General features: G+C 46.0%; 1 protein-coding gene across 2 annotated transcripts in view; it reads left to right on the top strand.

Moving 5' to 3' along the window:
- The window catches only part of LOC115094477 (neuronal PAS domain-containing protein 2-like), a 192,158-nt gene that overhangs the window by 111,612 nt on the left and 66,720 nt on the right, over positions 1-13,826 (top strand). For both annotated transcript variants that reach the window (XM_029607573.1, XM_029607572.1), the window contains exons 8-9: positions 3,034-3,152; positions 7,352-7,434. In XM_029607573.1, coding sequence (XP_029463433.1) covers positions 3,034-3,152; positions 7,352-7,434 — 202 coding nt within the window. The remainder of the gene's footprint in view (positions 1-3,033; positions 3,153-7,351; positions 7,435-13,826) is intronic.

The following is a 13,826-nucleotide window of genomic DNA, read 5'->3' on the forward strand; positions in this document are numbered from 1 at the left end:
CGCACGGCCCATGGATATTATAACATGCGCACGCATGTTATAAAATCAGCGTGTCCATGTGTGCACACCGGGAAGTGCGCGCACATTATAAAATCTACCCCAAGTGTCCCCCTAGAGGGTGAAGAGTTTGCAATAGTTAAACTTTTCTAAAGGGATGAACCTATTCCTTGCAAGACAGGAAGATCCAGAGGATCCTATTATGACTATATGTGCAAACCCTTCAAGTCCTTTCCATTATACAGAACTTAGGTTTGGTGTTGCTGATAGACATTTGTAAAGCAGTGACTTCTACATTATCTCTCTAGCGTGTCCCGATGATACATTTACCCAGTCAATATTGGGGTAATTGAAGTCTCCCATTATTACTGCACAACCAATTTGGTTAGCTTCCCTAATTTCTCTTAGCATTTCACTGTCCGTCTCACCATCTTGACCAGGTGGACGGTAGTATACCCCTATCACTATAGTCTTCCCCGACACACAAGGGATTTCTACCCATAAAGATTCAATTTTGCATTTAGTCTCATGCAGGATGTTTATCCTGTTGGACTCTATGCCATCCCGGACATAAAGCGCCACACCTCCTCCCGAGTGCTCCTCTCTGTCATTGCCTGAATGCCTGAATGTGCAGGCCAGGGAGGAGGGAGGCATCCTACATGTCTAATGTTTTGAGAGTGGGTTTAGCAGTATCACGCCCAAAAAAGAAGTGCCTTTGGCATATCCCATGTGTGTAGACTGGTTTGTTTAGATGATGAAAAAAAAGAAGAAATATATTCTTACCTGATAATTTCCTTTCCTAGAGTCCTGCCAGACCAGTCCGGGACCCTCCCTTTCTGTCAAGCAATTTTATCTGCTTTTGTATTTTTCAGACGGAGAATATTTAAAAAAAATAAGAAATGTACTTGCTCAGAGAAAAGATTAGTTATATGGTTATTTGACTCCATGCGCCTGGAAGCCCCCTAGTTTTTAATGAGGGGGAGCTGGTGATATTTTTTCTTAGCTTTTGCAGAAGATATTGGCAGGCTGAGCTCAGCACAGGAGCCTATTAGAAGTGACGTCAGCAAGCTGGGTAGTCTTGGTCTCCATCTGTTGGTTGGTGGGTATAACCCTTGTGTCTGGATTGATCTGGCTGGATGCTAGGAAAGGAAATTAGCAGGTAAAAATAAATTCCACCTTTTTCTAAGCTCTGAGAGAGCTTTTCCATATCGGCACTGTTGGATGAAGTTATCCTATTTGTTTGACTGATTTGTCCTGCTGTCTATGGAGAACTCCCGTTACAGGTGAGCGACTTTTTGTTTTCTTTGGTGCCTTAGGAACTGATATAACTGATTAATTTGGGAAGTCTATCATGTTAGCAATTCCCCTTGATTAGGAGCATATATTTCCACATATTGGCATATTTTGTTGGGAAAACAGTTATCAGTGTGTTCACTTCTGTTTAGGATCACTGAGGTCAATATTCAAAGGGGTTTGTCAGAGCAAAATTCAAGTTACCCAGGCAAAAAACCAAGATTTCAAATTCCTGCCCCTCTAACCGGATACATTTTACCCATGTAAGTCACTGCGCTGGCAAAATGTATCCAGATAAAGGGGAACATTTCTGGATGGGCCTAAGTTATTCAGCTAACTTAGTTGAATAAGTCAGATATTGAAAGTTATCCAGATAATTTTAGTTTGCTGTTTGGGTTTGTCCAGGTATACTCAGTGGCATGGCTGTGCTGCTGAATACACAATATAAGTTACCTGGGTACAACGATCCAGGTAACTTATCTGAACGTTGACCTCAGTGAGATCGCAAGGGACTTTTCAGTAGGACTCAACAATACCAGAAACTGATTTCACTAGCCAGTGATGTAGTCGGGATTATTGCAAAGAGATTTTTTTTTTCAAGAGAAAAGATATGGGGAGGAGAAATTGTATCTGTGTTAATTAGCTGTCTAAAGATTACTCTCTTTTAATGCTGCTAAAAGTCTGTGCATTGTCCCTAGAGAAGTGGACTTGTAGCCACATTGAGAGATGGTGTTCCCAGGGGACATGTTCAGGTTGAGGTAGGAGAATAGCATGCATTGATGGCATTTTCAAATCTTTACGCGTTATTAGCCATGAGAAAAAAAAAGTACCTGGTGCTTTCGCTTTGGAATCTGGTGCAATGTTAACGAGTAAAAAGGTTTCTGTGAACTTTGCCCCAGTGCAGACTCCATAAAAAATATGAAAAAAATAAACAATAAAAATAAAGTATAATATCTCATCTGTAGCTTTATAAAACCCTGTACTAGCTCATCCTGCCTCATGCATTTTTTTTTTTTTTGCATATACTACAAATGTGTAACCCTATCTGCTGCAATGAATGCACAGGACAGTGGTGATTTTATCTTTTTTTAAAATTAGATTAGAGTTTTGTATGTGTGTGATCTTTTTCATCTGATTAGCTTTTTTTGTTTGTGCTTTTACAGTCAAAAGTAAATTTAGAAAGTCTCCTTTAAACTGCTGACCTGCCTTGTATGAGGTTACAGTATAGTGCCAGATTTGACTACTTGTAAAATTCTGTCACTTCGATTAAAAGCATAAACAGCAAATCAGGAAACCCAAGAACTTCCAATTAATGGCAAAATATGGGAACTAACTGCTGGCAGGGAATAATAAACTGGTGACCATGATAAACTTGTATCTGCCAGGAAGTCAATCGCTAACATCAAAGATTGCCCAGATTAGTCAGAAGTACAAAAAGTGCAGACAAAATTCATGGAAATCTTTTGTTTTCAGACTTCATTAACATGCATTTTTTTTCCATTGCCTGCACCTTCTTTGAGTTGAGAAAACAGACCAAAAAGTGCTGCTTTACTGGAGAGAATGCTCTGTAAGTGTACTCAAGGAGCCGAACTGCTGTAACACACAGTTTAGAGAAGAGATGCGCTGTCCAGATTCAAACTATTCTATTTATGTTTTACTTGAGCTATCTGATTTCCCATCAACAAAAGCACCTTATCTTTTCAGAAGTGCTGATTCTCATTTTTCTTCCTTGCTAACTGTTAGTGCCTACTCTCTCCTGTAATGGGTTTGAGTCAGCCATCGCAAGGGCATTCAGGTCAGCCACCGAAGAGCAGATTTGCCTTGTAGCAACCGTCCGTCTTGTTACACCACAGTTTTTAAAGGTGAGTGACAGCATATTTCCTGTTTGTTAATTTTAAGACCCTCTGCTAAAAAAATTAAGTGATTTGAATAGAAATTAAATTTAGGAATGTTCATGATTGTTTGTTTTGTGGTATACTTACCATTCCTTCTTAGTATACGATAGTGCAGCAGTGTTCCCTAACCCTCTCCTGGAGGCACACCTAACGGGTTTTCAGGCTATCCATAATGAATATGCATGAGGTAGATTTGCATACATCAGAGACCCGGGATATGCAAATCTATCTCGTGCACAATCATTGTGGCAATCCTGAAGACCTGCCTGGCTAACTATGCCTCCAGGAGAGAGCTGGGAAACACAGTAGTGCAATATATTTATAGTTGTAGAGGCTAAGGCACAGGGGAACTGTCACAAGTCCTTTCACTATACTCCTCGGTTCTAACCATGTGACATTTCTCATTTTTAAATGAACACTCTGTCCTCAAACCCTTTTTGACTATGAGCTGAAATTGGGAGACCAATTTGCACCTGCCCCAGAGCTCGCAGGCCTGTGGTTACACGGTGGAAACTGGAGTTTCCCTTTGAAAATCGGTGGTCTGCTCTGGACCGTAGCTATGTATACACTCAACAGAGTCTGCAGGACGTGCGCTTGGGGAGTTCAAAACATATACTCCTTGAACCAGGCCGGATCCACCCCCTGCACCCCTCCCCCCTTTCCCCCACGGGGACGTGTGCATGTGCTGTGGAAAATGCATGTCCTATTCCCCTGCAGAGGAGGAGGGCAGTTTTCAAAGGGGGACGCGAGGGGTTCATTTGGAGAGAAGGCTCCTTTGAAAATCCGCCCTCCCCCCCCCCTCAAAATCTCAGTTCTAGAAAATTCCCGAGCTACATAGGGATGGCCAAATATGTGCTCGTAGCATTTCTTTGCATGCTGCAAAAAAAAGATCCGGGGACTGACAGTGATATTTGGCTTCGTCCTGTAGAGAGGTTCTTTTCCCGTTATCTGTCTGCACTTCTGGATTTTGCAGCATAGAAGCCTGGATGAATTGCTCGCTATTAAGCTTCTGTAGTGTTTACCACTAAAGTTAAGTTGTTAAATCAGCAAACCTCTAAAAGGTTAATTTTTTTCCCCTGGTTGTCAGGACTCAGATATATATTATCTTTTCTTTGTCAATATCAATAAATAAATTGTCCGATTTAAGCTAAGTGAAAAGCTATTATGTTCCGGAGGTTACACTTATCTGACTTTAGGTGTATAAGATCTTATGCTTTGATTTTCTCAAGCTGTTATGGCTTTTTTAATAGAATCAAATCAGATCAATGATTTCCTTTTTTATTCCTTGTTCTCAAAGCTGGCAATCGGAAGAGTCTTCGGTTGAGCAAATACTGGCTGTACAGTATACAAAGCATAACATACCTTAGAGAAGGAATGGTAATTATACCGCACCAAAGTGCAGGATTTCTAGACCATGTACAAAAGATTAAGGTTATCATATGCAGACCTGGATACCTTGCCGAATATACGTAAACAGACACTGATATTGCTCTCAAATATATTACATTTGTCTGAAAGTCTGAATTGAACTCAAGTATTTTGGTTTTAGCTAGGTATTAATGTTGTTTCGCCATGTTTCATACTTTTCGAACCCAACATCTGAGAGCACAGTTATAAAGATGGGTCCTCCCAACAGTGGTAGGGCATTGGCAAAGGATGGGCGACATCTTTTAAGTCATCAGGCCCGGAGTCTTCTCTTGCACGTGAATAAAAGAGCGTGGTCGCACACGAGTCCACTTAGATATATGGAAATATAGGTCAAAAAACAAAGTGTAGATAACGTCCTTTATTAGACTAACTCAATACATTAGTGACCATTAGCTTTTGAGAATTGTGCAAACTGAAGAGGGAATGCACTCCTTTCCGTCATTATACAGTTGTATGAGTTATCTTCCATTTTGCACTGACCTGATGAAAGGAGTATTAGTTACAAATGGGGCTGATTTTAAAAGCCCTACGTGCGTAGGGGGGTTACGCACGCCGGGCCTATTTTATAAAAGCCCGACGACGCGCGTAAAGCCCTGGGATGCGTCTAAGTCCCGGGCCTTTACTAAAGGGGTGGTCTGGGGGGGGGTAAGTAAGTTTGGAAATAAAAGTGTAAAAAGGAAAAAGGTAGGGCTAAAGGGCAGGGGAGGTAGAGAAAGAGAAGGGAAGGTGGGGTGGGGGGGGTAGGGAACAGGGGAAGACAGCGCGGCTCGGCGCGCACAAGGTGCACAATTATGCACCCCCTTCTGTGCGCCGACCCCCGATTTTATAAAGCGCATCTGCAACAGCTGAGGAAAGAACAGCCAAAACCCCGGCAAGTGCCCTCCCCTCCCAGAAACAGGCCTAACAGAACCAGCCCTACCCTGACTGCCCAGGGGCACAGGTCCCCTACCTCTGCCCACACCCCCAATCCCACTCACCCGACGCCCCCCCCCCCCCCCCCCCCCCCACACACTTGAACCACCTCGCCCCCATCCAACATCTTCCCAACCAAGCTGGGGAGATAAGCCCCCAAACCCAACCCCCCCCCCCAGACCTGCCCCAACCTGGTATACCCAGTACAAAACATGGACCACCCTCCAAGGAAGACCCTGCCAACCTGGAGCAAACCCCTAACCTCCCCCTGACCTACCCTGCGAATTAAAACTGTGACCCTCATTCCACCAGGGGCACCACATGCTAGAGAAATTCCAGGAAAAACAGGAGGAATCTCAGTGAGCCCCTCCCCTGCAACACCACTATCTCCAGCTGTAGATCTGAGGCCGGGGAGATTTAGGTGCAGCTTTGCCCTTGCCTTTGCCTCCAGCCAACAACCCTTTACCAGACGTAGGCCCACCTTTCTTAGAACCTCCCCTAGCCGCTGCCGTCGGAGCCTCCTACCCCACTGAAAAAATGCCCCAGCCAACGCACTGACATCCACAGGAGCCCGAACCACAGGTGCTGCCCTCCAGGCCCCATGGCCGGAGCCCGCCCCAAATTCACACGAGATCAGAGAAGTCGCCGCAGCTCCCCACTCTTCCCCATATAGAGAACCGCCCATGATGTGGCCCACCTCAGCAAAAGGAGAGTCCCCTCCGACCTCCCTAGCCCCCACGGAATCCAGGCCCTGAACCTCTGGGAGGGGCGAACCCACTGGGAGTGCCTGGAGCATGCTGGCAGGGAGGCTGAGATCGGGCCTGAAGGTCGGCCCCGACGCCACAGAGAGCGGACACAAGTCACTGCTGGCGCCTGACATGCCCGGAGCAGACATAACCGCAGCCCTTCCAAAAAAAGGAGACCGCCGCCTCAAAATACCCGAAAAAAAGGAGAGAGGGCAAAAAAACTGAGAAGCAAAACCTACCTGATGGCAGCCCCTGTAGCTCTGAGGTAACGTCTGCAGAGACCCCTTCCGCCAGAGTTCCCGCCTGAACTTGGGCTAATCTGGCATGGCCAATCAGGAGAGAGGCAACGTTAAAAAATACGTTGCCCTGGGAACCCTACCGCTCCTAATGCGCACCCCCCCCCCCACCCCTCTTTCCTAAACAGGTGTCGAGGGAATGCTCACCCACCGCCATGTTAAGTGCGGCAAGTTAGACAAGGCCTCCTGCCTTAAACTTACATGGGTAAATAGCGATTCATGTACGTAAACTGGCCATCCGAAAATTGCTTATCCTCAGTATGGATAAAAGTCCAGCCAGTGTTCCACAATGCGTTCCGGGCAACGAGGGGGTGAGAAGGGGACGGGAGGCAGCTTGGGAGTGTATTTAGAAGGGGGAGTAATACAACACGTGAAAATTACATTCTCAAACCTACACATACTATTTTCAATGAAAAAAGTACTCACATAAAACACAGGTGCAAATGTCGCATGTACTTTGCACTTTTGGCAAGTTTCAAAGTGAAAGTACCCATGGACTTTGTCCCAGTGCGGACAGTTTAAAAATTGCCGCTTTGGTTCCTTTCTCTATTGTGGCCAATTGGGCTTGAGTTTGTCATGAAGACGGTGCACTTAGGCCTGGAGGAAGGGTGTATGACTTTGAATTAGCTAAATCCGGGTTGCCCACATTTGGGACTCTGTTTTCAAAAGACATAGATACAGAATGTGAGGGTCCTTGGTGTTTTCTCGGTACTACATACTGTCTTTTCACAAATGTAAAAATAGTTAAAGGATGAGAAGTCACAACATTTCCATTTCTTGACAGGAACTGTGCAATGTTGAAGAACCATGTGAAGAATTCACATCAAGACACAGCTTGGAGTGGAAATTTTTATTTCTGGACCACAGGTGAGAACGTTTTAAGTGGACAGTTAACCTTGTGATATGTTATAAGTTGAGTTTTACAGGCTCATAGCAAACCTTGAGCACTTGTCTAATCCCAAACCTGTGCATGAAAGGGTAGATTTTAATTCGCCGGTGCGTGTAAAAACCGGGAGATAGGCACGTGGCCGGGCTGCGCACGCAGAGCGAGCATTTTCAAAGGCCTGTGGCCACGCGCCTATCTCCCGGTTCGTGCGAATGAACCCAGCTTTGATTTAAGGGGGCAGGCCGGGGGCGGGGTCTGGGTGGGTCATGGGCGGGCCGGGATAGCACCATTAGACGCTGTTCCGGTGAAGCATGCGCCAGCAGCCTGCTGGCCCGTGCAAGTTACAGCTGCTCCGGAGAGCAGATAAGTAACAAAACAACAACAAAAAAAAGTTTGCTAAAGGGGGTTTTAGGGGTCGGGGAGGATAGGGGAAAAGGCAGGCAGGCAGGGTAGGTTAGGGGGTTTGGAAAGTTCCCTCCCAGTCCGGTTCTTTATTGTAGCGGACTGGGAGGGAACTGGGGAAAGGCGGTGGTGCACGCCTGTTATAAAATCGCCGCACCTTTTAAAATGAACCTTTTAGGAGGTAACTACATTAAAGATTATCATGAGGGGGAAATATTTGATTTAAGATTATTATATTTTTTTTTAGTGGGAATATTTTTTGACTTGGTGTGATTTGTACAGCCATCACCTTTTGTATTTGTTTTGTTTTTGTGATAAGTTTGTTAGATGTTGATTATGCATGTTTCATTGTGCACTGCCTGGGATGACTCTTATGAGTTGAGGAAGTGGCTAGTAAGACAACTTCTAATCTTGTTGCCTTGCAGTAAACTCCTCCTTTAATTCTCCTTCAAAGGAGTTTGCAGTTTATTCCATCTGATTTTCAGATATATTTATTCAACGGTGTAGAACTTAATTGGAATAAATTTCCTGTTTATTTGAGGAAAAATTAAGCAAAGACTTATACTTTTGGTTCTGTAACCATTGAACCTGTTGATGATAATGGTGATTAATCAAAGTAAAAATTCAGAAGGAAGATGGTCAGGAAAGGCAAACACATAATCTACCTGTTTTTAATGATGAATACTTTTTCAAAGCTAATGCTCTTGTGCTAGTTTATAAAAAATAAAAAAAAAACAAATCTTGGCAACTTTTTCTGTTAATTGCTATGTAGAAATAAGGGTTAACAAAGAAGCTGCAGGAGATACTTGTTTCAAGAGCTATGTTCTCTTTATCTGGGCAAAGAAGAGACAGTGCAATTACACTGGGTTTAAATAGTAAAGAATCAGCTAGGCATGAGATGTCTGTAAATATCAGGAAATTATAGGTTCCTGTTCATACCCCAGATCAGTCCAGACGTCAGGGTTTAGCCTCCCTGCCAGCAGATGGAGACAGAGAAGAAAAGCTTTACTGACACTGCTACTTAACCTAGAGTGCCACCTGCAGTCCCTCAGCATTTCTCTGTCTCCAGCAGATGGTAGAGGTGTAAAACTTGCAGTCTGGAGTTTAAATAAAAAAGTATAAGAGCTTCCTCCTAGAAGGTTGTTAGGTTCCTGGAGGGAACCATCCTCCATGGTTGAGGTGGATGAGCAGGGAGTTGGTGACCCTTGGTGATGGTTTGTCCCTGCACCCTGAGGGGGTTTCAATTAGCTGGTGGTCCAGTTCCCTCAATCCCCCAGAGAGCCTTCGGGAAACAGCAGCCACTCTGCAGCAAACAGGGTCAGCTGCAAGGTGAGTCATGGCCTGCAGAAGGCCCAAGGTGATCTGCAAAAAGACAGCCAACATCCAGAGGATGCTCGGCTTGGCTGGGCAGCAAAGTGGCCCCATGGAGGAGTCTGAAGACAATGATGGTCCACCAGATGATTCTCTGGGGGTGGAGTCCCCTCAGGACTTTTCACATCCGAATCCAGAGGAGATGCTGGTGACCTAAGGAGACGACCCTAAGGTGGTCCGTCTGTTTCGCAAGAAAGCATTGTGGCCCTTGATTACACAAATCCTTGATTACACAATGCCTAGTTACATTGTGGCCCTTGATTACACAAATCCTTGATTACACAATGCCTTAAAGAGCTAGGCATCAAACTTCCTCAGGAGGAATCAGACAGGGAAGGCGTGGACCCCGTCATGGATGGCTTGAGAGGTCCGGCTAAGGCTTTTCCCTTTCACAAGAAGGCGATTGTCAGGGAATGGGACCCTCCTGAGACCGGTCTGAAAGTTGGAAGGGCAATGGCGAAGTTGTACTCGTTACTGGAGGAGACACTCGAGCTTTTGATGCTTCCTAAGGTGGAAGCTTCGGTCTCAGCAATGAGCAAGAAACCCACCATTCTGGTGACAGGGACTGCCACGCTGAAAAATGTGCAGAACCAGAAGTTGGAAGTTCACTTCAAGAGGATTTTTGAGGTTCCTGCTTTGGGTATATGGGCTGCGGTATGCAGCAGCTTTATGCAGAGAGATTTTCTGCTCTGGGTTGTAGTTGCAGGAGAATGAGACATCATTATTGTCCTTCACAAAGCAGACAGTGCACTTGGAGTGCTAATGAAGCCTATGTGGCAGATCCCTTGCCTGACTTGATTAGGTTGTCCTCCAGAATTATGATGTCCAGGCAAAAGCTATGCTTAAGAAACTGGTCTGCAGATGTTTGGACAAAGTCTTAGCTAGGGGCCCTCCTGTTTAAAGGCAAGCTATTGTTTGGGGAAGATTTTGAGCAGCTGGTGAAGCATCTGAGAGAGTCCAAGAGGCATAAATTGCTGGAGGACAAGCCGAAAGGGGTGTGAGGATGACTGAGCAATATCTTGTAGTTTGGAGCAGGAACTACACTGACTCCATCCTTTTCTCATGCAATTTCACTTTATTAACATAACCAGCAAATTATATCAACAATAATTGCCTACCTTTGCAGTACTCTTACAACACAAAACTTTCCAGAGAAGGTCAGGAGCTCCTACTCCTGGAGACGCGGGGGCCTCCTGATCCCAGCTGGGCTCTGCCTCTTAACCTGCCCAAAAAAATGTCCCACCTACAGAGTTATTCCTGCCCAGCAGGGTCCTGCTCATACAGCTCTCCATGGGATTTAGGGTAGACCAGACCTCTAGCCTAGTCCTGAACAGGTAACATTGGGGAAATAGGATCACTCCATCACATACCCGCTCCCCCCTCCCTCCATCTTGGATTCATCAGTCTGAGCGTTATTACTCCCTCTGGATCCCATCGAGGGAAGTACCACACAACCCCACTCCCTTTCATCTGGCCTTCCGCCAGCTAGGCTTGGGGTCGGGTTCCTAGGGTCAGGCTCGCTCCCTCACATTAGGGTTACTCCAGATGGGGCTATCACCATAATTGGGCTCTTTGCCCAGTGTCCACCCATAGTCCTTTATCTGAGTGTATCTGGAGCTCTGAGTTCCAGTTTTCCTCCAGCAAGACTCTCTTGGTGCTGCTGTTGTGGTTTCTCTTTCCAAAATTGGAGTTCTTTTGCCAAAGAATCTTGAAACTGACTCTCTGCACACATATTGTTCTCAAATTTAGGAGGCTTCTCATCCTGTTTTTATAGTAGTCTGGGTACCTCAGATGTCTGGGAAACTTTTCCCATTTCTACTTTCTCTATTGGCATCTCCGCTATGTCAAGTTTCTCTTTCAAGGTTCCTTCAGAATTGACTTCCTGTAATAGTCAAGGTTTACCACCTTTCTTTCAGCTGCTTTCATCTGAATTGTGAAACGGTTTATCTCACCGTTTGTTTTCTGCATTTTATTTGCAATGCATCTGGTTCCTTTCTTTTAATTCAGCCAGCTGCAGCCTGCTTAAACATCCTTCTTTTCTTTCAGGGGCTGTTTTTCTGCACTTTGTACTTGGACTTTAAGGCTTCTAAAGCTTTCTTTCCATGGTGTCTACATGTGTTCTCTCCAGAGCACCAATCTCCTTTGCAAGAGCAGACTCTAGTTCCTGCCATAGCTTTAGTACTTCCCTTCTTTGAAGGTTTAGGTATACTTCTCGCTTAGTGTCCTTAGCCTGGACAGCAGTCACCTTCTCTGCCAGGTGGTTTTGGGATGCAATAATGTATCTTTCCAGGGCCTCCTTTAGTGGACACAGTACACCTGATCCATCTATGGTGGTTTTTCTTCTTGCAGGTGCTGCAGAGGATTGCTCAGTTCCTGCACCAGGTTCAGCTCCCAAATGGACAACATTTCAGCCTGCAGTCTTTCATTCTCCCATTGTTTCTCCTTCACTGCCTCCTGACTCACCCTGCAGCTCTTCTCCTGCTCCATTAGCTGCTGTTTGAGCTCATTCACTGTGGCTTGGAGACGTTGCTCGCCAGAGGAGTGCACTTGAGATGGATGCACTCCTGGACGGTGTCCAGCTCCTGGTTCTATGCCTTGGTGGTGGCTGCACACTGAGCTGCAGTCTCACCCTGATCACACTCATGCCTGGCCTGTGCCTGTGTCACTTGTATCTGCAGTATCTGTGTGGTGCTTTCCAGAACTGCCACTTTCTTCCTATGTCCTTGCACACTCATGTACTCAGTATTGGTCCAGCGCTGCACGGCTGCTAGCTGCTGTGCTAGCCCTGCATGTGCTTCAGTCAGCTGTGCCTACTCCTGCCAGACATCCTCTTCTCCCTGAGGGCTACCTCCTATGCATGGGCTGGAAGCTCAGCATTGGCAACCTCCAGATCCCGTGTCTTGGCTTCCTCCTGGTCATGGTTGTTCTCTTGCTTCCTGATTACATTTTCCAACTGCGCCTCCAGACTGTGATCTCATGTGCCTTCCTTAGCTCCATGTGCTGCCACAGTAGTGCATGTTAAGTCTGCATTGCGGCTGCCAGCTCCGATCTCAGCTGCTCATTGGCCACTCAAGCATCCTCCACTTCCGTCAGAGAGCACCAGTATGGAGATCTGGTCCCTGAGCTCTGCATGGTCCTCTCTGGTCTGCTGGCAGCTATTTAATTCTAATGCCACCAATTTCAGGTCCATCCTGAGGATCTCCTCTTGTTTCTCTGTTTGGTAACACAATTGCTTCTCTGTTTTCAGCTCCAACTGCAAACCTACCACTTTGTAATTCCTGCACTACTTTGAGACCCTTTTCTGTAATGCCAGTCCTTGGCTCCGCTGAGGTCTCCATGGAATCTCTCTCTGGGCACTCCACTCCTCTCTCCGGGCTCTCTTGTAATTCAGTCACATTGGGCAGACTCTCATTTCTCTGGCTTTCCTTACCAGTGCAGGTGCATGGACACTCTATAGCGCCTCCCTCTGGGCTTCTTGTAGTGCCTTTCTTGGATTTTACTGCAACACCTGTTTCTGGCCTTATGACAGTGTCTCCATCTGGCCTCTCTGCAGCGCCCTCAGATGGTTCCTCTGCAGCACCTCCTATAGGCCAATCAATGCTGTATCCAGCAGGCCATTTTCTATTGCCCCTTTCTGGGCAGTCTGTGTTGCCTTCTCCCAGCTAGCCTATGAAGCTCCACCATGAGCTTTCTGGTATCCCAAACTCTGTCACAGCAAGAGTTTGTGATACCAGAAAGCTGTTCTTGCAACTCAGGGTTGGTTTTGCCTTCTGCTCCTTTGCTGCGTTCAGCTGTCTCTGGAGATGAGATCTCTGAATGGTCGAGCTGCAGACAGGTGACACAGTCAGTTGCAGTACAGCCTCTGCTTCTCTCTTTATCTCTGGCTGACAGAGAGTAACCTGTGTCCAGTGTGCTTCCTGGACCATCTGGTTCCTCATGGAACTCTCTTGTCCCATTGCATGCTTCCCTGTGGGGTCTTGTCAGTCAGGATCTGGTTTGACATCAGCTGCCTTGCTACTTCCAGCTTCCTCTGAAGTCGTGTCCCTTTCCAGGGTAGAGCAGCCAGCTGATTTGGATAGCTATGGAACTTTCTGTGCTTCCAGATGTACTGAGTCCAGTCCTGGTTTCACTTTAGTCAGACTGGCAGTTATACAAGCCCTGTCTGCTTCCTGTTTTTCCCAGATGTTTGTCCAGAGACTTTGGCATTTCAGGATACGTCCCTGCAGCTACTTCTGCCCTTGTAAGAGGCTCTGAACCAAGACGTGCATATTTACAAGAGACATGCTTCCCTTGTCTGAATTCTGGGCTTATTGCAGAGCCAAAGCTTTCTGCTGAGGTTACACCCTGTGCACCTATAAGCAATTTCACTTTCTGCCTGGACCACACCCTGTTCCAACCACAGTACACAACTGATTTTCTCTCTTTCTTCAGTTTTTTTTCTCTTCAAAGGAAAAAAAGAAAAAAAAACCCCTGCCTCTCCAGCACTAACTTCACTGAGTATGTTAGTTCTATCTTCAGACAGAGCTTGCCTCCTTTGTCTGCTGAAAAACCTAAAGCTGCTTTCCTCCAGGTTCCACAGACCACTCTCTGCTTTAAAGGC

Source organism: Rhinatrema bivittatum, chromosome 6 (assembly GCF_901001135.1).
Source record: "Rhinatrema bivittatum chromosome 6, aRhiBiv1.1, whole genome shotgun sequence".
Classification (NCBI taxonomy): domain Eukaryota; kingdom Metazoa; phylum Chordata; class Amphibia; order Gymnophiona; family Rhinatrematidae; genus Rhinatrema; species Rhinatrema bivittatum.